Consider the following 27951-nt stretch of genomic DNA (forward strand, 5'->3'; position numbering starts at 1 on the left):
TCGTTAGTCAAGACTTAAAGACTACTGCACACTGCCGTGCAATAGTCGCCAAAGGTTTTAGGACTTTATGGTCCATACGCAGGGCTTTTAGGCATCTCGACGCTAAAACGTTTCTGACTTTGTATACAGTGTTCGTACGCTCTAAACTTGAGTACTGCATACAAGCAGCTAGCCCCTGTCTAAAAAAAGACAGTGAACTCTTGGAAATGGTTCAGAGAACAGCAACTAAGCTGATTCCCGGAATAGCGAAGCTCCCGTATGGTACTAGACTGACCAAGCTAAACCTATTCCCGCTGTCATATAGAAGAATCAGAGGCGACTTGATTACAGTTTTCAAATTGCTTAATGACAAATTTGCACCTGATATGCCCTCATTTTTCTTGTCTTCCAAAACAGAAAATCTACGAGGACACTCCAAAAAAGTTCACAAGCCCAGAACGAATTACTTGTCAGCTGACTACCGACTGTCCCATCGAATAATCAACGAGTGGAATTCATTACCTCAGCACGTGGTTGAGGTTCCATCCGTCGACTCCTTCAAAAGAAAGTTGGATCAGCTGAGAGACCATCATTGCCAGGACTAACACAGGCCATCAAGCCTTCTGTCCTTTCCAAACTGAAGCTGAAACTGAAACTGATTTACCAAATTCTTTTTTTCTCTATTATCGTTAATATACCTAGGTTCTTGTCTGAAGGTATTGGTGATCCACTGCTAATAGACACGGAAGCCCGTTGAGCGAAAGCTTCTTCTATCCCGTCCTCAACCATTTGAATCATTTGAACCATTTGTTTGGGTTGCTGTGACCTTGACTAATTGAGGGCTTTAGATTGTTGGTTTTACCTCGGTGTATTCACCACATTGACAAGTTTACTTATCCGGTGTATTCAAACCGATGTCAGTCAAGGTATACGACTTATAGTCTTTTTATTGCTGTTACAGAGCAAGGTCAAGAAAGAAGCAAGTCAAGTTTCCAAAGTAAAATTGGGCAAGCGACATGCTGAAGTAAGGCAAAAGTATAATATTAGCTCATTATTTCAGACCCAACCCAATGGTATTCCAAAGAAGGTGAGTGAATCTTAACAATATTTCAGCAGTGCAGACGGTTAGACTAAATAAAAAACTAGAAGTAACAAAGCCTGCCGAAGGTGGTGTTCCCAAAGTGAGCTTGCTTTTATTTCACGATTGATTTTGTACAACCCTTTTTGCTAGTTAGTAGAATGCACTGTTTTTCATTTTAAGGCTTCAATGTTGGCAAAATATATTATATAATCCAGTAAAAGGTAACTGAACACCTGTTTCGTACAAAAGTATACGCCCTCTTGTGTTGTAGGTTGCATAAGATGATAGTTTCAGATGTTTCTGTGTTGTCGGTGTTTCTCTCGCCCATATGATCTTACGTGATTGCATAGTAAACCGATGTGATTGAGTTTGCCTGTAGTGTATTCTCGATATAAAAATAGCTGATCAACTCTGGAGGATCTATCGTTTCAAGTTCACTGTTGATAGGCCGTTATGTAGTTTCATAAATCCTACCTGAATCTATTCATTATTAGTGTTTTTTGAGCTTTCGGGGTTCCACTGAAGCTCATTTTATCTTTGCTGAGAAAGTGTCGCTAGTGTATGTGTCCACTTGGATTTCAGCACTTTGCAGAAAACCTCCGATCAATAACGTTATGAAATTCTAATACCGTGTTCAAGATGTGCTAATGTTTTTAAGCTCCAGTCTTATTCATCAACATGAAAATCATAAAATTACGAAACTCAGAAGAAGCTTATTTGTCTGGTTATTTTGAATTATAGTCATCAGTAATCATTTAGTTAAATACAAGCTCAGATATTTTTCAATATTTATGCCCATTTTGTTTCATTCACACCACTGTTTGAGCCCGAACTGCACAACTACAAGGTTCTAGATGCTATTTGTGATTGTTGCCTCAGTCTTACGTGGGTAGGACTTTATATCGTGGGTGTAATTTAGACCGTATACGTGGTTTCACGCAGTTAATTATCGTATTTATTTATAAAAACACAACTATAGACTCTAGTGTAATTATTTCGTTTTTCAGGTACAAAAGACAAAGCAAGTAAAACATAAACTTAGCAAAAAAACTGCGGTATTCAAATTTTACATAAGGTTTATCAGTTTATTTTCAGACTCAAAAAGGTAAAGTTTCGTCAAAATTCCGGGAAAATGATGGGCAAGTTTGTCTTTTTCTCTCCCTTTTGTACGTTTAAATAGTACTCACTCTCGATTTGTTTTTAGCATTCTTGGCTAAGAAAGAGCGCCGCCTATTAAGGTTAAAGTCAAAGAAACACTCTGAAGTGGTAATTAAACTACTGCCAATATGGGAACAATTTCGACGAGATGACTTATCCAAGGAAAAACGATTTGAATTCATCCAAGAAGTGTTAACAGTCTCAAAGGTTATATTTATGTATATTAGTTAGTTGTTTTATGCATTTAATAGTTTAAAAATTTCATTACTTGATGGTTTCATCTGTCCAAAGTTGTCAAGTAAATATTATCTCACCATCCAACTAAACCACACTTAGTGGTTAAACTGGCAAAATTACATTGTGTATTTGTTAATGCACCGGTAGGTAGATTATTATTCTGTAAATGATATTTGACCGAAATCTTGACAGCGGAACAAAAAAAGAACCTGACGTGATAAAATTCAACAAAATGGTAGTTTATTTAGTCAGTTTCATTTCAGGTTTCTCCGTTATGGGGTAGATCTCCAGTTTTGTTTCAAATTTTGTGACTCAAGTAGTATGTTCCAACCTAATAGTAATTACATATTAATCACATCACTGTTTGCTATGTGCTGTTGTATTCATCGCGTAAATAATTTCGTATTCGTGAATGAAATATACACAATAGTTAAAGTACGTAGTATCTAAAGCGAATTTTCTGTATGCTATTTAGCTACTTTTAATAGCGTTGCTATGATAGGTCTATGTTGTAAATTGGAAAAATGTTTTACCTTCGTCTTAGTTATGAAGTAACACTCCATGTCATTGGGACCGAACTAATACGTGGGGTCGGTCCGTTAATTTACTGGTGGTTGATGTGGCCCGTGTTGCCGTGTCCAGACTACCTGGTGTCCGCGGGATTATCGTAATCAATGGTTAGAGGCGGTTAGTATTGCTCAGTAACATGGATGGCATCAGTTCACGAAGTCACTGACAATTGGACTGAGCCATGTCAACAGATGTAGACTCCTTGATTGCGGTCTGTGTGATTATTGTAACTAATGGTTATAGACTTTTAGTGAGATGACTCAAACGCGTTTAAAATGGCGCAGATACATGCAGATTCTAAACCTCTGAATTCCTCTTAATTCTTTTTGTTTCACTGATTCATGTTTTCTTGAGTCGCATCCCCGATGCCTAATCTTTTCTGTTACCACTGATACTGTTATTACCTCTACTATTCTGGCATTTTGCCTAACAATTTAATCCCTCTATGCTAACGGAGTTTGGCAACTTGAACCGATGTACATACATACCAGGTTCTACGTTGCATCTGACTGACTTAGTAGAGTTCTGCTAGTTTTTCGGTCCCTGTGATATTTAAAATAGTGTTTCCTTATTCGCAGTAAACTATGACGTCAGTGTGACCATCATCCCGAAATAATTTTACAATTTTGGATAGTGCCATTAATATAACAGCAGTCAGTTTCACTGTTTCATCCACCTAACGTAAAATAATGTACATAAGTACCAGATTCTACTTTGCGATTGACTATCTAACCGTGGGATTTTCTTCAGGGTATACACATCCCAACTTTATTATTATTGTTGCTATTATGTGAATAGTTGTGTTATGGTTTTAATTGTCATGTTTCCTTTAAAAAAAGAAAGTCATACCTGATTTGTGCATGGCTCATGATACTTCAAGAATCTTGGAAGATTGTGTTAAATATGGTACAGAGTCACAACGTTGGCAAATTTTCAGTGAAGTTCACCCGAATCTGGTGATACTGGCTAAATCACGCTATGCAAAATTTGTTATATTAAAACTAATAAAGTACGGTGACAAACAATACATATTGGAGATGTTTAAGGTAAGAACCCATTAAGACTTCTCTACAAATATAGTCATGTAAAATAGTGCACAGTTAACTAATAGGCATTCATATTATGTTAATAATCCTGGATAATCTGAAGGATAAAGTATTTATCACTAAGAAACTTAGGTTAAAGAATCAGAATCCAATTGATTAATATTCTTATAAACAAAGACCATACTTTTCAATATGTTTCGGGTTTTGATAATGTATACCACATTACAATTGGATGGTTTTAAGTAGTCTTGTTTCGTAACTTCACTGATCCAGTTTGTACACATTCGTGCCTTGAATATATATGCATATAAACAGCACTGGCGAAATTGTGCATAAGTTCTATCTACTACGCTTCGTATCAACACGACAAAACATACTCGAGAAGAATGAAAGTACGAAAATAGAAATGCCCGACGGTATCAGAGAACTGCCATAAAGGGAAAAGGGTAAAGAGCACGTAAAATACAAAAATGTATGTCAAATAATACTAGTTTCAAAATTATTATTGAAGAGAAAGGGTTAATACATTTACCTTACAATGATCGATCATTGCCGAGAAAAATTATAGGATTAGTGTTCATCAGGTACATGTTTCACAGATTTCAATCAATCCAATCGATGAAAGCTAGAAACCTTACAAAATATTTATTTATTATTATTTATTTATTTAAACACATATATATTGGTACAAAAGGGCACCAGATACATATGCGCCACACAAAATAATGAAAGTAGGAAGAGAAGGGATGAAAAGATAAGGCGGACTGAAATGTACAACCAGAAGACTCAGTTAAGAAAGTTAGAACCACTCTTTATGTAAAAAGTAAAAGAAGGTTACAGCAGGTTCGCCACTGGCTTCTATTCTGAGCCATATCTGATAACGTCTCTAGCCACTGTGTTGCACCATCTCTCGGACCCCAACCAGGGAGTCGTAAAGGACCAACAGAAGCTAGCCCTTTGCAGCTCTCTTTCATGCCACGACACCATGTCATACACTGACCTCCTCTCCGCTTTTTCCAACCAGTCCCAGAGTCGGCAAATAATGCACGACGTGGAAGTCTCTGGGACGACATTCGTAAAACATGTCCAAGCCACCGAAGTCGGTGTTTCAAGATGGTGACACCAATTGAATTATCGTCTCTGCGCCCGAACACACGATGCCGAACCTCTGCATTACTAACATGGTGTTGCCACTAGGTCAGCAATCCTTCGGAGACAACGATGATCGAACACAGAGAGTCGTCTAACATCCTCAACTCGGAGAGGCCAGGTTTCACAAGCATAGAGCAAAACTGCTCTCACCGACGCGTTGTAGATCCGACCTTTTACAGCCAGACTAACATCACGAAGGCGCCAAAGATGGCCCAGATTGGCATAACCCGCTCTGGCTTTCATTATACGTGCATCAATCTCATCACTCACGCCACCACCAGCACTTATATAGCTACCTAGATACATGAACTCAACTACTTCAATCTGCTCACCATCCAGGGTGAGTACAGGATGAGAATCCTGCCAGTCTTGTAGGAGTAATTTGCACTTGGAGGGTGCAAAGCACATGCCGTATCTGCGGACACTGATTGTCAACTGATTAAGTGCGGATTGCATGCCTTGGGCATTATCGCACAGTAAGACAATATCATCCGCATACTCGAGGTCGAGAAGTCGTTCTCCAGGCAACACATCCACACCGCCATTACTTACATCCATCAGAGCTGTTTCCAGGGTGTCGTCGATGGCAAAGTTGAAGAGGAATGGTGAGATCGGGCAACCCTGCCTAACCCCGCTGCTCGAATGGAACAAGGGAGAAAGGTGGTTGTATGCCCTCACTCTGCCTGAGGTGTTCGTATACAGGGCCTTTAAGATGTTAATGAACTTCTCAGGCACACCCTTCTTCAATAGACAATCCCAGAGAACAGTCCTGTCCAACGAATCGAAGGCAGCCCTGATATCAAGAAACATTACGATTGTTGGCCTGCGATAAGTATGACGGTGTTCTAACATTTGGCGGAGGGTGAAGATGTGATCAATGCATCCCCGACCAGAACGAAAACTAGCCTGCTCCTCGCGAGTCAATCATTCTCGGGTTTTAAACAACCTACGAAGAATGATAGAAGCCAATAGTTTGGACGCAATCGGAAGTAGACTTATCCCCCGATAGTTGTTACAGGAACAACGTGAACCCTTTTTAAAGATAGGGACGACTATTGACTCATTCCATGATGTTGGAACACTTTCTTGCTCCCAAACCTTTGCAAACAACACCGTCAGTTCCTTAGTCAGAAAGTCACCACCATCTTTAAAAAGAGCCGGAGGTAAGTCATCTGGGCCCGGTGATTTGTAGCGCTTCAAGAGTTGGAGTTCCTTGCGGACTTCCTCCTCGTTTGGTGGATCAGTCGTCACTGGCCATGGGGGCAGGACAAACTGGTTGATGTTGCCGGAGCAGCAGGCCAGTCGAACTGCCCTTCGAAAAATTCAGCCCATCGTCCAAGACGTCGAGAGATGTTAGTGATTGGCATCCCATCATCCTCGTAGATTGTTTCACTCACACCAGACTTCTTGCTGCCAGTGGCTCGGATGAGTTGGAAGAGCTTCCGGCAGTTACCAGATGCAGCTGCTGCTTCCATCTCATTAGCACGCTCCGACCACCAGGCTTCTCGGTCCTTACGCAAGCTTTGCCCGATTTCATTACGTAACAGCCTTCGTTTGTGGTCAAACTCACGGTCACCCGGAGTAGACCGACGGGCTTCCATCAGTTGTAAGGAGCCAGAAGAAACCCAGTGCTTATAAGCGGGACGTTTCGCGAAGCCGCAAGCGGCTTTACTCGCCATTTTCATGGCGTCGTGAAGATGCAACCAATGCTCATCTATACTTTTCGGTGGGATGGTAGCTAGCCTAGAAGCTAGCTCCGCTCGATACTTACTTGCAACAGAAGTTGCAGCCAGTTTACTAACATCGATCCGGTGGTGGTGGTCAATCCTTCGGCCACTGAAAAGTAAGGTGAGATTGGCGCAGACCAGGGCATGATCAGACTCCAGATAGGTACTCCAAAAGGAGCGGCAGTCTTGTACACAACCACGCCAGCGGTAGCTGATCGCGATGTGATCAATCTGAGTCCAGGCTTGAGATGCAGAGGGAGGACGCCAGGTGGCACACCGGCGATGACTGTGCCGGAAGTTAGTGCTAGCCAGAAACAGGTTGTGGTCTGTGCACAGTTGCAGCAAACGGTCCCCGTTATCTGTCCTGCAACCAACAAGTCCCCATCGGCCACCTAAACGACTCTCTTCTGTGCCTAGACACCCGACCTGTGCATTCAAGTCTCCGGCTAGTACTACAATATCTGTCGAACGCGCTTTCTGGAGAAGAACTGTTAACTGGTGGTAAAACTCATCCTTGATTGCATCCGAGCTGCAATCTGTCGGGGCATAGGCGGAGATGACGAAAAGACACCGTTTCTCACGCCGGTTTCTTCTCACTTTGATGGAACTTTCTAATCTAACAGCCCCCAAATGCCCTGGTACGGCCGAGAGTGGGGAGAGTCCACTCTCCCTCTCGAAATGCTCTCATATGGCCACGCGAATATATAGCCTCTGCCAGGGAAGTCCTACTCACTGCCTTCTCGTGGCACCGGTGTTGTTTACGAAAGTGAGAGGACGAAAAGCGAATGTCCGGCGCTTTAACCGGGTTGGTGGACACGGAGGGTCCACCTAGAGGAGTTGGAAAACCCTGATTCCAAACCAATGGTGCACCTGGGCTGCAGTATCCTGATGGAACGAATGGCGAATGAACCTATTGTTGGTCACCGGCTACCATGGGACTGCATCTCCTCACGATGCTCCACTGCCTTGTGGGTTAGACCTTTGGGTCAAAGGCTCGGGGTGTGGCCCCCTAAGTAAACCACCTGCTTCGGTCTGGGCACCCGGGCAGTATCACAGCCCACACACAAATGACATGAAATGACTCACTACACTAACTACACTGCTCTCGTTCCTTACAAAATATCACAATATTTCGTATTCCACTTCTAACAATACCTTTGTTCCCTCTGTATGTAAAACGATATAACATATCTTTTTGAGTACGTTTGTAGTGTTCGTTGAAAAAATGCCCTCTTTATTGTTATTTATAGTCAGAGTAAGGAATTTGTTAGTTAAATTTGAAGTGTTTAGAAAACAAGGAAAAAAACGCTACTTGTAAGCCCGTGAGATTATGATTGCTTTATACCTTTCTTTCTACGAACTAATTTATTTTATTTTATTTAAACACATAAATATTGGTATAAGGAAGCACCAGATACATATGCGCCTCACAAATCTCATTCGATTTGTGTGAGGGCTGTGATACTGCCCAGGTGCCCAAACTGAAGCAGGTGGTTTTCTTAGGGGGCCACACTCGGTGCCTTTGACCCAAAGGTCTGATCCACAAGGCAGTGGAGCGTCGTGAGGAGATGCAGTCCCATCGTAGCCAGTGATCAATGATTGATTCGTACGCCATTTGTTCCCCCAGGATACTGGAGCCCATGTGCACCATTGGTTTGGAATGAGAGTTTTCCAACTCCTCTAGGTGGACTTTGCATGTCTACCGGCCCAGCTAAAGCGCCGAACATTCGCTTTTCGTCCTCTCAATTTCGTAAACAACACCGGTGCCACGAGAAGGCAGTGAGTAGGACTTCCCTGGCAGAGGCTATATATTCGCGTGGCCATATGAGAGCATTTCGAGAGGGAGAGTGGACTCTCCCCACTCTCGGCCGTACCAGGGCATTTGGGGGCTTCCTGTATTCTTCCTGTATTATACCCGTATACAAAATCGTTCTTCTATGCATGACTACCATTGGAGCGACTACTTCTATGAATTTGGTGTTCATCTTGTTGTGCCAATGAGGTATGGCAACTGGGACCAATGGATATATGTGCCTAGTCCTACGTTGTAGCTGACTGACTGATAGTAAGTTATTCATTTTAGGTCAGGAGGACCTGTGCTTCAACTCTTAAAATATCCAGCTTTCAATCAGTAGCTTATCTATCCGAACCTCGATTAACCTCTGTTTGGACGGTTAAACAGTATTACTAGGCTTCCTACCAACAGTATATCTGTAGATATCAAACAGGAAATACTAAGTTAAAATACTAGATTTCAAACAAGATATCTTCCTTTCGTTATTAGCAGACAATACATACATAAACGAGCAAATTTCAAATCGTCCTAGTTTGTAGTTCTGCATATTGTTCCGTTATTTTTGTGAGGTCTGTTTGAATTGTTTCCTTTAACAGAGTGTTGAGATCAGTTAGCAGGTGTGGTGAATTCTTTAAGGTCATCAGTAATATGATTGTGGATAGACATTAAAATTCTTGCAAACTCCTATCAGGTGTTATCTTATCAGATACTAATCATCCAATTTATTCACATCTTTCTCCTCGTGTATCTTCTGGGAGAGCGAGACGTAAGCAAAGATATAATAGCCTTACAATACCTTATCTAGAAAATATACTGTATGAAGAACAGGTTTTTAGAGATGACCTAGTCAATAACTTGTATTCTTAAACATGTTTCTAATTAAAAATTATACAAATTCTAATGTTATTCAAGAACATTCCATTTAATAGCAACCATATAGTAATAAATAAAGCTATTGATAGTAATAATAACGGATATTGTTTTAGAGAGTGTCTTAGGCTAATGAACGATTTGACCCTGATATGGCCGAGGATGGGGTGAGTCACCTCTCCTTCTCGAAATGTTTTCACATGGCCACGCGTATACAGCTCGTTTACTAGACGCAAATCTCTACCGGTTGTCTGTATATTAACAATACTATCTATCTACGCAGTTCAAAGTAGGTTAGTGTTATGATTTCTCTTATTACGACCTGGCTATTTCTATTTCTCAGTATTCTTGGACACCAATTCACTCGACATGTCCCCAAACCAGAAAACGGTTGAATAAGAAAGAAATTGTATTCCGAATAACATGGGTAGATAGAAGTAAGAAGCACGATAAGAGATACGTTAGTATATTTATAGTTTTTACTTAAGAAGATTCTAGTGTTCTCCAAGTAGCGACTAGCGCTGGTTGGATAAGAACTGGCCAATCAGCGTGCGCCAACGCAATCATTCACGAAACATGCTTTAATCCAATCTATGTGTTGCTAACAGTTAGTGGATGTGACTTGACTGATCATAGGGAGTAAGTAGTTTGATCACTTCATTTGGAAGTATTGCCTTCCTTGTATTATTATTCTGTGTCCGACGTAATCGCTGCACGGGCTCGAAAATCTTGCTTGGCTTTCGTCAACTTGTATTACATGTGACGTTGGCGAGATGTCTGTTTGTTAATCAAGAGGTAAGTATAAAGGAGAGTAGTCCACTCTTTGTTACTCTGTGACTGTGAGACAGCATATAAAACAGAAGACATGGTTAGATTGCTGGTTTGGGATGATGGATGAATCTTCAAGACTGAAGTGAATGCAATGGTGTCTGTAGTAAAGTAAATTGAAAAAGGTTAGAAGTGACCAAACCAAGACATACTATTGGTCCATAAAGTCATCGACTATTGGACTTAGTCGTATGAGAACAGCGATTGTAGATGTTGGGTGATACGTCTCACAATCGGTTTCTTCCAGATCTTAAGACTTATTTTTCCTCCTTACATGTTTTTTCATTGTCCTTTTAAACCACATTCTAAATGTTTATTCTTTATCACTATTATTATGCCAGTCTCCGTTGATTCTACGCGACTGACTAGTGCAAATCCGGGCATATAAAATAATGACCTAAAGTCAAGTGGTTTACATCTTATAATCTTAAGTATTTGGTTAGTGTTTCTCATGAGTTTATTATCATTATCATCAAAACCATAATTTTAATCAAGATTACTTTTATTCTTAACATTTCCGATCTTTAGGCCTTTAAAAATCGTATTCAACGTTTAACTCAACATAAATATGCATCAGAAGTTATAGATACGTTATATAATGATTATGCCACTGCATCACAACGTAGTGAAATGATGCAAGAGTTTTATGGGAATAGACATGCTCTTAGACTTGGTGAACATAAATTGTTTACACTTGAAGATACATTAAAATTGCATCCAGACAAAAGTACTGTGATACTTAATAATCTTACAAGGATACTCATCAATTTAGTATCAAAGTAAGTTGATTTACATTGTGTCTTTCTAATATTAAATGGTCTTCGATTGTCTAGGATTTGGTGTAAACTTTTATTTGAATATCTAGCTTTAACAATAACTCACATTGTCATTCTCGTTTGAATTTCTACTCCAAAGTGTTGTTGATTGTTCAGTAAAATAAAATTGAGTTTCCTATCAGTCAGTGAGCTAAAAACCAAATCAGAAATAGGAAAAAAATGTGTATAAACTTAACAGTACTCACCTGGTTGTAATACCGTAACTAAACAATGCTTTGAAGACTTGATTTCGTATTTATGCTCTACACATATTCTTCACCTTCAAAGGTTGCTTCACAATCACAAAGTGAAATAAAACAAACTGTTATCCTAGTATGCTCACTTATAGACAAAGAAATGAACGTCTCGTTGTATCCTATATTCCGTGGATGAAATTTCTGTGAGTTGAAACTACTAGGTGAACCTAACCGTTGACATACTTTTAGAGATAGCACTTTCAACAGCTAAATCTCTAGGAGTTGAACTTTTAGCAGGAGGCTCACTGGTTGGCTTAGAATACGCCGACGACATAGTTTTATTTGGTGAAGACGCTGACAAAATGCAGAGTCTTCTCACCACTACAAGCAACTATGCAGGCATGTTCGGAATGCGATTCTCTCCCTCGAAGTGCAAAATTTTACTTCAGGACTGGGTTGCATCGGCACCCGAACTAATGATAGGAAGTGAAGTAGTTGAGCGTGTAGACCACTTCACTTATCTTGGGAGTCTCATCAGCCCTTGTGGTCTGATGTGTGACGAAATCTCAGCACGGATACAGAAGGCTCATCTAGCTTTCGCCAACTTGCGTCATTTATGGCATAGGCGAGATGTCCGTCTAGCAACCAAAGGACGGGTTTACTGTGCAGCAGTTCGTTCCGTTCTACTTTATGGCAGTGAAACATGGCCGATAAGAGTAGAGGATATTCGTAGGCTACTAGTATTCGATCATAGGTATCTTCGACGCATTGCTCGTATATCCTGGGACCACCTAGTAAGTAATGCAGTTGTCAGGAAACGGGTACTAGGTAAGGATAGCAAATCGATTGATGAAGTAGTGGAACCTCATCAGTAGAGATGGCTGGGACACGTGTTACGTATGCCCAACCACCGACTGCCCCGACGTGCAATGCTTTATGGTGTAGGAGTGGGTTGGAAGAAAGCTAGGGGCGGCCAGACTAAAACGTGGCATAAATCCATGAAATCACTGACAAGTGGACTGAGCCATGTTGGTAGGTGTAGGCTAACTGGTTGGGATCCGCGAGATGATAGCAACCGATGGTTAGAGACCTTGAATGACATGGCTCAAAATCGTTTGCAATGGCGAAGGTGCATCCACTCTTTGTGTTGTGCCAAATTCTAATCTTCTGAATTCTGCATGTCTCTATCGTTTTTCTCTTTCCAAATTTACTTTATTGGATTATACTCCTTGAATAACATCTTCAAACCCTAATCTCTCACATAGTGCTTATACTCTTACTAATTCTACCACTATGGGATTTGAATCGACAACTTCATCTCTGTGCTAATGTGGTTTGGCAGCTCGAACTGATGTACATACGTACGAAGTTCTACGTTGTGACTGACTGACTGATGCTCTGAAGCATGCTAGCGGTTAAATGTATGGTTTAAATAAAATGAGATCAATTTAATCACTTGCTTTCATTCGTTTTGTATGGTCTTCTTACATGAAATAGTTTTGCTTTAGTTTATCAGGTGAATTAGATAGATAGAATATAGAAATTTCCGGATTTTACTAACTTGTCGTTTCTTCACGACGGGTTTTATCGTTCTATGCTATTTGTTATTTTTTCTACTCACTACCTTTTTATATCATTCATATTTAAGGGGCCTTAACAAATACAGTATTGTTCAACACTTATTATTGGAGTATTTACGGAATGCAGCATCATTTTCCAAAGCATCATCAACACCTGTTAATGAGAAAGCTAGTATGAATACATCTCAACCAAGCGAAACAATTGTGCCATACATAATTAATGAACCAGTTGACTGTAAAGATGAGGATATTATTCCTAAATCATTTCATGATAATTTTACAACTTTGATTGAAAATTTAATCAATGGTCAAATAGTTCCAATGTTACATACTCGTGATGGTGTTCGTGCTGCTTTAAGAATACTTTGGATGTGTAGTCCTCAAAAACGTAAGATTTTAGTTAAAGGCTTAAAAACCTGTGTACAAAATATTGCGTTTAATGAACATGGACATCTTTTTATTATTGGATTAATCGATTCAGTGGATGATATTATATTATTACAGAAAACAATATTTCGAGTGAGTTATATTGAGTATATTAATTTGTTTTTGATTCAAATTGTTTGTCACTTATATACAACGAGTAGTAAAGCAATAGTTTAGTGAATAATTTATTCAATCTTCTACTTTTCAGTATGGGATTGTAGAGATTGTTGAATTTCATTGAAATCGTAGATCGATTTAAGTTAGACCATCATTGAAAACCTGGAAGCACTGGATGATCATTTCGCCCTAGTATGGGGCTCCTCAGAAGTGCGCAGCGACGAACCCTAACGTAGAAATCGAACCTAGTGCTTCCAGGTTTTCAGCGTTGGTCTAGTATAGGTCTGTTCATGATTTCAACGCAATTTTATACTATTAGGTTACACGTTTGAACTCCTCATTAGCTAATTCTGTCTTGGTTGTTTCATATTGTCACTATCGTACACAAAACCTGTGGTTCTAAAGTTGATTACTTGGTTATCAGCTTATATATAACTAAATCAGAGAACTCATTAAAAAGTGCTTTAGCGTACCCATTGTTTTTTATATCTCTCTTAGTCTTGAGCATAATATTCACTGTAACAGGTCGAGTTCTTTGAAAATTCCTCCAAATCGTCCTATTTGATAGTATTGCTATTCTCCCTTGAATTCCTCTGTTTTCATATGTAAATTTAATCGACGACTTGTGTCGCCATATTTTTCATGTTTTTCAGCTTCCTTTGACTGAACCTTTATTATTTGGCTTTGGTTAAGATTTACTGTCATTATTTTATTTTATTATTGTATAATGCCAGGTCGTTGTTAATTAGGTCTCGTGTGACTGGACTCAGGGTTACGGTGCAAAGCTGTTGCTTATTGTTTTTCTTTAGGTGTCTTTTATAAACGTTTGTAGTTTGACTTAATTCTTGGAGACAGAATTTTGATTTCATTTCGTTAGGAGTGTTCTTGTTGATGCTCAGTACGTTATTTTGTATCAAAGGAAATTTTGACTGTATATTTAGCAAGTGGCGTTGTTGAGTTCTGTAACAACTAGAGTTCGATTAAGCAAAACTACTACGCTTCTTTGTATAAAGTACAAATGATCAGATGGGACAGTCTGTTCTCTCGTTAAGATACGGCACTTCGGAAATACCATTAACTTTCATTATTCTCATCCACACTTCTCTCAGCACAATCAACTGTCACCAAATAAATAACGAAACTAGTATTACTGCTGTGATGTAAGTATCTTTCATTGCTTTCAAGCGTATGATTATTGATAGCACAGTCGACTTCTTACAAACATAGTTCCTGAGTAACTGTATTTGTAGCAACCAATACTCAGTGATGATAGAGTCTAATTTCTTTGCTAGTCGTCACGCTTTTCTCTTGACCGAGCAATCATGTTATACGCATCAGCACATCATTACCGAAGCCCTTTTCAATGGTCAGTAACTACAATCTAATGACATCGTTTCTAAAAACAGTATTGATATTGCTTTTAGATCTTAATTTATAATCAGTTCCCATTTTAACTTCCGATCGAGGTACTTTGCCACCCTTCACATCCAAGGTACCACTTTTAGTTTTAAATTGTGTCTTCTCTATTATATTTTACCATCTTTCAAATGCTCAAGTACTGTTGAAGTTGTGTTTAAAACATCTGCTAGAAAAGTCCTACACATTACCTTCATGCGGCAAAGGTAGTGTCTGCAGAAATGAGAGGACAGAAAGCGTATATTCTATGCTTAGACCGGGTTGATGGATACGGTGGGTCTGTCTAAGGGGGCCAGAGGACCTTCGTCCTAAGCCAGTTGTGTACATGGGCTACAAGATCCTGATTGAACTAGTGCCATATGTACGTATTTTGGTCACTCGCTACCACGCAACGTCAGATCCTCACATTGTTTTCCTGGCTCGTAGATTAGGCCTCTCGGTCAAAAGCTCGGGGGATAACCTCTTTAAAGACTACCTACCTCGTTTTGTGCGCTCTGTCAATATCTCAGCCCATACAAAAATATTTGTATACCGCTTACTATTTTCTGTTCGAAACTATACTTGATTTTATGTGAATTAAATCAATAAACCTTGCTATTTTATCTACTATCTACTCTGATACAGGTCTTAACACCGTCATTTCTTTTTCTATGTTTAATTTTAGGAAATATTAGACGATTTAGAATTGTTTGTCATGCATCCTAATGCACGTAAAGTATTACTATACATGTTATCTCCCAGGGATCGTCGTCATTTCTGTCCTCAATTGATTAATAGTATCTTGGTACCAGGTGATACAAGCATTTATACAAAGAAATTACTTGGTGTACGTACAATGGAAATGCGCCAATCACAATCAATGATGTTGCCAGCTTTACTTAATTTAGTTAACGATAAATTGGTCGAATTATTTATTGGTGATTCATTAAGTGAAGTTGGCCTGTTAACTAGTAAAGATTTGGGTCGTCTTGTTCTTTTGACTGAAATTCTTGATAAAAGGTATTTTATATTTTCATTCGTGTATGATTTTCCAACTCACCAGTTTTGATCACTGAACTGTTAATCATCCTCATTATTTTTATCACTTACCTTCATATTTGTGCATATTTCGATCGAATTGATAATGAAAAGAAACAGATCATTGTCACTTGTTGCTTTCTGTCGAGCATTTGCAACGAGAAATTGTTTGGATTGATGTTCTCTTTTGATTTTAAAGTTGTTTGCACTTACACCTGTTACCACTCATGGAGGAGCGTAGGCCGCTTACCAGCATTCTCCATCCAACTCTGTCCTCGAAAATCCTTTCCACTTCTTTCCAGGTGCTATTCATCCTTTTTATGTGTGCCTCCGATTCCCGGTGTAGTGTTTTTTTGACCCTCTTTTCCATTTCCCTTCAGGATTCCAAATTAGCGCTTGCCTTATGATGGAGTTTGGTGATTTCCTGAATGTATGTCCTATCCACTTCTAACGTCTTTTCCTAATTTCCTATTTGGATGGAAGGTGGTTTGTTCTCTCCCACAGTAGACTGTTGCTGATGGTATCCGGTCAACGGACATTGAGTATCTTACGTAGACAAGTGTTTATGATTATCTATAATTTCCTGATGATGGTTGTAGTAGTGTAGTTTGTCCTATGAATTCCGTATAATATTGACGATCTTCTTAGGTACTCCATGTTGTTGAAGTTTCCCGAATTGAAAGTGAGGCACGTTTGCAGTTACTTATGTGCTTGGCTTTGGTGCTTCAGCTGGTATACTGTAAGGTGCTGCTGCCTTTCCATTCTTGATTTGTCTGATGACCATCCTGATTTCTTCGATCGTTAATGGAGTGACATCTAGAGGAAGGTCTGTAGGTGCTGCTTCGATATTCCATGGATTCAATGGAGCCTGTCTAATCAAGAGTTTCTTGAAGTGTTCCATCTATCTGTTCCTCTGTCCTTGAATTTCAGTGATTAGCTTGCCTCCTTTGTCCTTGGCTGGTCTCTGTGGTCTACTATATTCCTCTACCACTTTCTTTGTTGTGTCATATAGTTGTTTCATATTTCCTTCTGTTACAACATATCCGCTATCGGTGCTAGTTGTTCCACGTATTTGTGCTTGTCAGTTCTAATGATCTTCTTAACTTGCTCATTTGCTTCTGTGTATTCAGCTTGTGCCTTAACTTTCTCTTTTCTTGTTTGACTGTTATTGATTGCTGTCTTCTTGTTCTTCCTTTCATGGATCCTTTTCAGGGTTTCGATAGAGATCTGTTCTTTATGATGATGCTTGTTGCGGCCCAGAACCTCTCAACACGTTGACGTTAGTGCTTCTTCGATTTCTTTTTCCATTTTTCCTCCATGGTACTTTTTTCTTGTAAGGCTTGGAATCTGTCGTTGAAAGTTATCTTGAATTGGTTGAGTTTGTTAGAAAGTTAAAGGAATGCTGTATTGAACCTTTTTGACTATGTTTGTCCAGTTGTCCATTACTTCTTCAGCTCCTCTTTCGGTTCTCACGTCTTGCACTAACGTTGTGAAGTTTTTACTGATATAACTATAATCGATCTGGTTCTGTGTAATGTGATCCAGTGAAACTCGTGTAACTTTGTGTATGCGTTTGTGTGGGAATATTGTGCTGCTTATAACGATTTTGTTGAATGCACATAGATTTGCTAATTTCTCTCCATTTTCGTTCCTTTCTCCTAGTCCATGTTGTCCCATGATATCTTCATAACCGTTGTTGTCCATTCCGATTTTGGCGTTTAGATCTCCCATCAAGATTGTCAGGTCATTTGCTGGGCATTTGTTTATGATCGATTACAACCTCTCGTAGAACTGATCTTCATCGTCGTCATTGTTATAACTTGTGGGTGCATAGCATTGGATAACATTCATTGTGATTATCTCCGTTTTGAAGGATGCTTTGATGATCCTGAGTCCATGAGATTCCCATCCTATGAGTGCATTTTGTGCTTCTTTGGACAGCATCAGAGCAACTCTCTGAGTGTGGAGCATTTTCCTTTTCGTGACCGAAGTACAACAACATCTCTCCCGTACCTAGCCTTTGCTGTTCAGCTTGCGTCCGATGGGTTTCGCTGATCCCGAGAACCGCCAATTGGTATCTTCTCACTTCCGTTGCTATGTGACTGGTCCACCCGGTCTCCCACATTGTCCGGACGTTCCATGTACCTATGTTAATTGTTGCTGTGGCTGTTAGAAGTGGTATTGGCCTCGTGACCTCCGAAGAATCTCGGCTTTCATCATGAGGCATCATAATTCTTCCCTCAACTCCCAGGGCAGAGTTTAAATGGTTTAATTTGTTTAATCTGGTTGACGTTTTTTTAGCAAGATTTTTTCCCCATAGGATAGGGTTGCCGACTTCATTCTTAACCCTCCTCTTTTACCCGGGATTGAAACTGGCAGTAGCTTTAGAAGAGCTACAGGCGGAATCTCAGCACGGATTCAAAAAGCTCGTTTGGCTTTTACCAACTTACGTCACCTATGGCGATAACGAGATATCCGTCTATCAATTAAGGGACGAGTATACTGCGCAGCAGTTCGCTCTGTTCTACTTTACGACTGCGAAACATGGCCATTAATGGTAGAAGATACTCGTAGGTTACTAGTATTTGACCACAGATGCCTTAGAAATATTGCTCGCATCTGCTGGGATCACCGAGTAAGTAATAGTGAGGTTAGACACAGGGTATTAGGGAATGATGGTAAATCAGTTGATGAGGTCAAGAATCTTCAACGACTGCGATGATTAGGCCACATTTTACGTATGCCTGAACACTGATTACCACGACGCGAAATGCTGACTAGTGTAGGGGATGGTTGGAAGAGAGTTAGGGGCGGCCAAACCAAAACATGGAATCAGTCCTTGAAGTCATTAACTTCTAGTCTGAATCATGTTGGTAGATGCAGACTACTTGGTTGGGGTCCGCGTGACTATTGTGACCAATGATTGGAGACTCTGGGTGACATGGCTCAGAATCGATCACAATGGCGTAGGTGTATACACTCTTTGTCTTCCCTTAAACCTCGAGATTAAAATCGCTTCATATCTGTCTTCTTTCCTATGCTATATCCTTATATACAACCTTTTTTTATATATTACCACCACTAAATTAACTAGTTCTATGAAATCGGTGTTCATCTTGTTGTGCTAACGAGGTACGGCAACTTGGACTGATGCATAAATGTGCCTGATCCTACGTTGTAGCTGACTGACTGACAGGCGGAGTTAAAGTTGTTTATGGTGTAATAAAATCAATTAAGTTGAACTGTGGTCAAATGATTTGAAAATTTATTTTTCTGTTACTCTTTTCATAGTTCTATATTCTACTGTCACCGAATTTTTTCGGAAACCGAGCAACCATGTTAATGATCCTTACAGTAGACTTAACTTAAGTGATATCCACGTGTTTGTATACTTAGTTTTGAACCTTAATTGATGAGTTGAGGTCTAGTGACATTGCGGGACTGTTTTATAGAAGGTATTGTGCCCATGAAAGGGGTTTAACGTACAAGAGAATCTGAAGCCTGGTTTTGTCAGCGTACTAAACAAACAATCTTTTATTTTCGCATTACTCAGCTCTGATTTAAAAATCAATTACTACACTGAGTAACCCTATCAATCATATTTACTCTGGAGATCCATCGTTGCTTATCTTACTTCGATGAAAAGCATATTATTTGTATCACTTTCAGTAAAAGATAAATAGTTTGTTATTTAGATACCACAGTTCTAGCGCTTCTACTGGCAATAGCAGAGTTAGGTGAACTCAAGAAGTCTACAAGAATAGAATCCTAGTCCCGGAAGTTCCACCAGTCTTTATAATGGCTAAAGTCCAGGAGCTAGATGTAGTCCCATCTGAATGATTTCAATCTATGATCGTCTCATTTTAAAAGAAAAGACTGAATCCTCATGTAATATCCATGGAGGAATCAGTTTGATTATAGTTTTTTTAAAAAATATTAGCTTTAGAGATCAACTGATCCCTACCTGAAGTTCGGGAACAGTAAGCTCATAAAAACTAAGCTAATGAATACACTGATTGAGTATTTACTCTTCATCAGTTTTTTTCTAACGTACCAAATACGCTTACTGATATTTGACTATAGTTTTATTTATTTATTTATTTAAACACATAAATATTAGTACAAAGGGCACGAGATATATTTGCGCCACGCAAACCTCGTTTGATTTGCGTTAGGGCTGTGATACTGCCCGGGTGACCAGACCGAAGCAGGTGGTTTTCTTAGGGGGCCACACTCGGTGCCTTTGACCCAAAGGTCTAACCCACAAGGCAGTGGAGCATCGTGAGGAGATCCAGTCCCATCGTAGCCGGTGACCAACGACTGATTCATACGCCATTTGTTTCCTCAGGATACTGGAGCTCATATGCACTATTGGTTTGGAATGAGGGTTTTCCGACTCCCCTAGGTGGACTTTGCATGTCTACCGGCCCAGTTAAAGCGCCGAACATTCGCTTTTCGTCCTCTCAATTTCGTAAACAACACCCACGCCACGAGGATGCAGTGAGTAGGACTTCTCTGGTAGAGGCTATATACGTGTGGCCATATGAGAGCATTTTATGTGGGAGAGCGGTCTCTCCCCACTCTCGGCCGTACCAGGGCATTTGGGGGCATTTGACTATAGTAGCATTTCTGACTAACTTTACAGCACGAACGTAATAATAAAACAAGCCGAATCGTTTATTTCGCTGTGTTTACTTTTTTTACAGAATAACATATTACGTTTAGAAGTAGGTAAATCACTTTCACAATGGTTTACTCCAAGTTAATTTTTTCCTTTGTTTTTTCAGCGCTCCACATAATTTAGATGTAGATATTGTACTACCAATGTATAAGAGAACAAATGATGATACACGTGTTCAATTTGGAAGTTGTACTATCTCTCCAACAGATTTATCAACTTACAAAGTATCAAGAAAATTAGCTTTAGAAAAGCTGGTTACACATGTTTTAGTACCGGAATTCAATCCAACTGGCAATGATGATGATGAGGATAAGGAAAAAACTAAATCAAAACGAAATCATAATGATTTACGTTTATCTCGGCATAAATTAGCTATTTCATTAGTTGAAGCTTATTTGGCTAAACAAAAGAATCCAGTTAGTTAGTTAGTTTTTTTGGTTTATATATGTGTTCTTGCTTTATACTTCAGACTTGATTGTTTACATGATAATAGTAATTTTTAATTCATTTTTGTATTGGTCCCAACAAGTACGGAGCTAACACAAAAACTACCCACAAAAAGGTTGTGCGTGACCGACCTCAAGCAGATGTCCCTTGGGCACTGCGGTCACGCTCTCAGGTCATTAAGACCACTTCTAACCCAATTTCCTTTTCAGGTACCTCTAGAAGAAACCTTCCATGGTGTGGGCAACCGGGAGGTGATAACTGCCCTTATACTTCTTACAATACTCAAGACCACTGTATTCATACCTCTAACATTAGTTATTTGAATCTCCTTATTGTTATTTAGGACTGTAATTGATCAATCTCTTTTTGGCATATGTTCATCCTGTAAGAATTGCATCTGTATTACCACTAAGTTACAATGTTTTTAAGGTGGAATGAACACCTCTGGAATACAGGTACACCTCGTTGAAGAGTTCCAAATAGGACGAAACACGCGTCCTGGATTCCGCTGTTAATCACTATTCATCTCAGCTTAAAATAATAACTTTTTACAGGCAAAAGTTTTTTGATAATATGATCAATTTCCACAATACTGCCATAACGTGATCTTATTAGGATATTTTTATGATTTGAACTAGGTGTTGTTTGAACTGAAACTTGTAAATCAGCCTGGAGGCTACTGTTTTGGTTTGTTCTGTGCTCCATGTTTAAAATATATCAACTTAGTAGTAGGCCTAAGGGTGCACTGATACGTTTGTACACTAGCTAAATGTTTTGCTACTCCAACTTCAATTCGATGAATTAGACTAGTTCTATTATCTTTTCCCTACTCGCTAATTAGAGTGAGAATTCCAGTTCATGTAAAGACGTTCTTATTAGTCACTTTAGAAGAATTGATCTTTTGAGTGATAAAACTACGTCCGTATCTACAAAATATACATGATAAAATGTCATAGTTCGTCGAAGTAAATCAGTTTGTAGGTCACTCACTCCAACCAATTAAAACCTGGTTATTAGGTCTGATTTTTCGGTATCCTATCATTCATGCAATTAATAAACTCAAACAAGTACTCTTTAGCACTATATGGCCAATACTCTCGACACAACTCCCAACTAATGAATAAACAGTCTAACCTTCTATTGTTTTCGGTGATTACTAACTATATATAATTGATAGCCGACCTTTATTATTTTTCTTATTATTATTAGCTTTAGTCAATGTTATATCTTTAGTACAATATAGAATTCTCAGCACAATGTATTTCAACAAGTTTCCGTTTCTTACTTTTTAGTCGATTTTGACAACAAATATTGAGTGATCGCTAGTTTGAAGTTAACAGTCCAGTCAATTGACATCTAAATAATGTACATTATTTTCTCTGTATATTACCAGCAACCACGGTATCTCTGATTGGGCCTTTGTAACTTGTACAACGAAAATTTGTACACTTTTCATAATCGCACCTGAATAGATTATGTGATTAGTAACCATAATGATGTATTAAAATAAACAAAATTAGATAACTTGTTGGAATATCTAGATAGCAGGAGCATGTAGCCCAGATGTTCATGCAGACTGCCTTTATGCGACACTAAAGTGACCTTGAGCAAATCCACCTACTCATTAGGTTCGAAAATGGGTGGAGTGGGACTCGAACCTGAAACCTAGTGATCGAATGTTCTAATCAATAAACGATTATCCCAATAATTGTTTTATAATTACAATATAGTTATTTGTTTCTTCTATCTACTGTTCAAACCTAAGCTAATAAATTGGAAAAAACAATATTTATTTCATCAATTTTTTAGAAAGTCAAATCATTTTTCACTGGGAAAGAATCATTATCCGATAATGAAGAACAAGAGAATGATCAACATATGTCTGTTGATGAGACGTTTTCAATGAATAAATCTAGTTCGAAACCATTCATTGAACGACCTGAAGGTGTATATCTAATACGTCGTTTATTACAATTGGAGAAAGCGACTAAAAATTGTATGTTTTATTGTTAATAATAAACATTCTCAGTTACTAGTATCATGTAAATGAACATATCTATTGTGTTATGTTTTCCTGATCACTCAGATATTGATTTTAAGTGAGAGCTGTGAGGTTATCTAAAGTACGTCGTATAGAACTGGAATTTCGCTATCTTTATTTGCAAACATACAATAGACGTAATGTTTATTGCGAAAGTGTTTTGTCTATCGTTTTATTCATGTTTAGTGTGACAGATTTTGCTGATACACATTTGTGCTACATTCTACTCTTAATGTAACTAACTTAATTGTAGGTTATATTCGTCATGGATTAATCTCGAAGCAGCATCAGAAACTATCGAGTATTGGACAGTTGTTTCGTCCTTGTATATGACACCTTAATAGTATGCACTAACGACCCTCTCTCAGGGATTGAACTCAGGACCTTCGCGTACCTTCAGTTGTACCCCGACTGAGATCTGTCTGTAATGAATACAACTTATAAATTAAACCAATCTCCACCGAACCTATTCACGCAAACAATGTTAGTCACCTCAGTAGTGACTAACTTCAAGATATTCCTGGAGTTCTTGTGAGATGTCGTGACTGGTGGGGTTCAGACATTAAGAACTAATATCAGTTTTAGAACTATTTATTAACAGCCAGAATTGAGTATTTGTTCTGTCTAACTGCTCAATTGAAGAAAAGACCTATTATCAATTTGTAAATAAGAAAAATGTCCCACTTGAGGTTCCATCACTAATGAAGTTTTGCACATAATATTTAAGAATAAAGTTTCTTTGTTATCCTCTATCTTTGTGTATATTTTTCTCTTCATATTTCGGTCGAAATAGTTACTTTTGCTCGACTCATTATGAAACGTGTCCCAGCTGAAAATTTTCAATCTTGGATCAAGTGTAATCGTACTTGTTATATCCTAGTAAAGTAAGTTACCATATTTCATTATAAGGTATTTCTACGTTGCTGGTTCGTTTGAAGGTTAATTTCATGCCCTGGAATGTTTTCTTTTCTTCTATTGATCTGTTGAGATTCGTTAGATGTATTGTAGATATAGACTAATTAAGTTGATGAGTTTTGAATACTTTCATTGATTAAGATGATTACAAATACCTGATTACTATCTATCCTGATATTCTAGCCTGTCTAACATGAGAGTAAGGTAAGGAATTACTAACGTTGGTCATACCAAGATACGCTAGTCAGTAAAATCAACTATTGATCTGAGCTGTATCGGACAATGTAAACTTCTATGTGGGACGCCGCGCACCAGTCTTAATCTATGGTTGATTGGAGATGTACTTAAAATTAACTCCAGCAATGTAAATAAGTGTATTTTTTTTACTTTCCTTCTTCAAAATCTTGATCACATTCTTTTCCCTCTCTGACAAGTGCCGATGCTGAAGTGTGGCAATTTAGATTGATAAATATATATATATTTGTACTTAATTCTATCTAGCTTACGATTGATTAACTAATCTGTTAAACATCTAAGTGCTATCTTGGTGAAAACGAACGTCGTAGAGATTATAATTGTTGACTTACTTGACTGGTCTGTTACACTTTCGATAGGTTTTCTTGCGACGTTTTTTTTGATGTGTACTTAGTGGTAAGGGGATTTCCTACTGTCACTTATATTTGACTAGATGGTTCCAACAGCCGAATTAGTTACAGATTCTTATGACATTCAGTTAAATTTGCCCTGATCACTTAGTACTGTAGTGAACGAGAACTCAGATGGGGAAAACCAGTTTACTGTTTAATACAAAATTACAGAGTGCTTTCATAAAATATGAAAACTATACATGAAATGCATTATTTGCACATCTTCCTTCAGTTGTCCATTACATGCTTCATGATTCTTTCAATACTGTTGTTATTACAATTGCTCTCTGTTTGCTTTCCTGTTCTTTTCAATTCAATCTTCTGCTGACAGGTATTCCACTTTCGACTGGTGCTACATACTGCTTATATCCGTCAACACAAGTAGCATACACCACAATACTCTCAGTTATTTTCAAGTTCTGGGATTATGTAATGTTCAAACATCAGTTAATAGGTTATATTCTTTCTAACCTTCCAGACAGTCAGTCATAAGCGACGTAGAATCTGACACATGAGTATCCTTTCAAGTTACTGCACCATATGACCATAGCGAGATAAAATTATCACAACAAATGCCAGATGAGTAGAAGTAGAGACAATATCAGTGATAGTGGACAAGATTAGACATATAAAATATGATCTAAGAAGGAAGAATGACTTTGCAGAATAATAAATATTTTAAGACAACGCATAAATGGATATTAGGCCATTGAAACCAATTCTATTCCGTGTTATCCAATGTCTCCAGCTGTTTATTACATTAATTACGCGAATCCCAATTAGGTAGTCTACAGCTGATAGCATGCTTTAGTCCAATTGTCAGTGACCATAGTCTAGTACTACGTTTTGTTCTGGGCACCTCTGGCTTCTTTCCAACCCACTCCTACACCATACAACATCGTCCGTCAAAGTAAGCGGTGGGCGGGCATAAGTAACTTATGTCCTGACGTGGTAATATCCTCTGTTCACTATGGTCATGCCCATAAAATAAAACAGAGCAAACTGCTACACAGTAAGCTCATTCTTTGGTTGGAAGACGGTTATATAAAAGGTTATGGTTTCTGAATTGTAATATAAAATGACTATTTAGGGATCATATTTATGTATCACTCATAATTCTTGACAGTCAAATATTACGATCGGTATATATTATATTGTATTTGCGCGTCATTTAATTTTGTTTTATATTCTCGTTTAGTCTGTGGGAACTTGGCGATGCAAAGATTTGTAATGCACTCAAAGAAGCTTTGAATCCTGTTGTGGAAACTTTGAAAATATCACCTTTATCTGGTGCTAAAATTTTGTACAATCATTTCAATCAACAATAATTTCTATTCTAAAAATAATTTTGTATCTGAAAGTCGTTGTGAATGTACACAAGTTTTGATCGATTTAGACCGGTAGAGTTTAACCATGTTGGGCGCAGGGCAGTTATCCGTCAATGACTTGGTTTATTAATTTACTTAGAGTTATGATACTACTTAGACGGTTAAGATCATTATTGTTTACTAAGGTGGTGTTGGTTGAGAAATCTAAGTATTCAAGTTCTATTCAATATGTTGTCGTTTTAAGACATAAACATAAACTTGTCAACGAACTGGTTAAATTGTCGAAGTCCCCACATACAGTGCTCTGTTTCCCCGTAATCTAGTTGTTATGAGTTTGGTTTACATTAAGCATCTTTAAAAAAAATCAGTATAAATATATAAGTTCCCTAAAATATCTACCTCTATTGTTCCTAATTGGTTAAAGTAACCTGATGAATGGCCAAATGACATATTGATCGTCATTATAACGACAGCTTTTCATTCACTGGTTGAATATTATTTCTCAAGGCCATATCCTCTTGAAAATCCCATTTATGCTCTGAACGGTTTGTAAGTTCTTTTCAGATAAAGCAAAAAAATTTTTTATTCTTAGATGAGGGTTTCTTGATTTCATGATCTTCCATAGTAATAGTTATTAACAATTTAAAGGGGTCTCTTATTCAGCTATGGCATCTCTATACAACTTTTATCTTGGGAGAATGCACTAACAGAATTTTGCTGCAAGTTGGTTTAATAGAACCAGGATGATGATATGTATTCACGTATATTTTGTACCTTTCACGTACAGTAACATACAATCTACAAATGTCATGAGTTTACTTCTACTTATTGTTAATATTGGATCTCAGAGGATATTTTAAAAAGCATATTTATATGAGCGGAATCAGTTACAGTGGCATATGTCGATATTTGTTATTTTTCGCTCTATCTTGCATCCAGCTCTTGAAGTTCACTGTCTGATTGAACCTAGCTGTTTGGGGTTAAGGATGCATGATGAAAATTTTAATTGTCAAATTTTCCGTCAAAAAGACTTGCCCCCCAAATGCCCTGGTACGATCGAGGGTGGGGAGAGTCCTCTCTCCCTCTCGAAATACTCTCACATGGCCACACGTATATAGCCTCTACCAGGGAAGTCCTACTCATTGTCTTCTCGTGGAGGGGGTGTTATTTACGAAATGGAGAGAATGAAAAGCGAATATACTGCGCTTTAACCGAGTTGGTGGATATGGAGGATCCCCTTGAGAGAGTTGGAAGACCCTGATTCCAAACCAATGGTACACATGGGCTCCAGTATCCTGAGGGAACAAATGGTGTGTGAATCAATCGTTGGTGACCGGCTACCATGGGACTGCATCTCCACTGCCTTGTGGATCAGACCTTTGGGTCAAAGGCTCCGGGTGTGGCCCCCTAAGGAAACCATCTTCTGTCTGGGCACCTGAGAAGTATCACAGACCTCACACAAATCGAATGAGATTTGTGCGGCGCATATATATCTGGTGCTTCCTTGTACTAATATTTATGTGTTTAAATAAATAAATAAAAAAGTTAACTGGTTTGAAATATCTTTACAGTATCTCTGTGAATCTAATATTTGAATAATGTAGAATGCTTCCTCAATAGTTGGTTGTTTTGTGAACTCTGGGAAACAGAAATACAGTTGGTGCTATAACTGACACTCAGACAGAAAACAGTAAACCATAAGTGTCTCTAAATATGTGTTGGTTTGAGTTATCACTGTAAACTACAGTGCATCAATCAACTATGCATACAAATAATAATGCCAACAGTGGCACCAAATTGAATGATGAGAGTAAAAGGATCTTGGTCAATTTTGTTAGTTTGCTGGTTTTCTTCACCCTGAAAAATTAGAAATAATCTAGA

At 38.5% G+C, this 27951-nt stretch overlaps 1 protein-coding gene across 2 annotated transcripts; it reads left to right on the forward strand.

The window, feature by feature from the left end:
* Positions 1-825: 825 nt before the first annotated feature.
* On the forward strand, positions 826-26070 carry Smp_098450.1 (hypothetical protein; the record flags this gene model as incomplete). 2 transcript variants are annotated; one of them, XM_018798399.1, is made up of 15 exons in its annotated part: positions 826-905; positions 941-1003; positions 1040-1066; positions 1101-1160; positions 2068-2115; positions 2156-2165; positions 2265-2425; positions 3865-4071; positions 10972-11222; positions 13104-13554; positions 15659-15993; positions 20799-21108; positions 22949-23135; positions 23974-24064; positions 25941-26070. In XM_018798399.1, the coding sequence occupies 15 exons, from the start codon at positions 894-896 to the stop codon at positions 26068-26070; spliced, it is 2343 nt and encodes a 780-aa protein (XP_018653344.1). The 2 variants fall into 2 exon arrangements, with proteins under 2 accessions (XP_018653344.1, XP_018653345.1); XM_018798400.1 differs by lacking the exon at positions 3865-4071 and having other exon boundaries at positions 894-905.
* Positions 26071-27951: the final 1881 nt, after the last annotated feature.

This window comes from Schistosoma mansoni, chromosome 6 (genome assembly GCF_000237925.1).
Source record: "Schistosoma mansoni strain Puerto Rico chromosome 6, complete genome".
Taxonomy (NCBI): domain Eukaryota; kingdom Metazoa; phylum Platyhelminthes; class Trematoda; order Strigeidida; family Schistosomatidae; genus Schistosoma; species Schistosoma mansoni.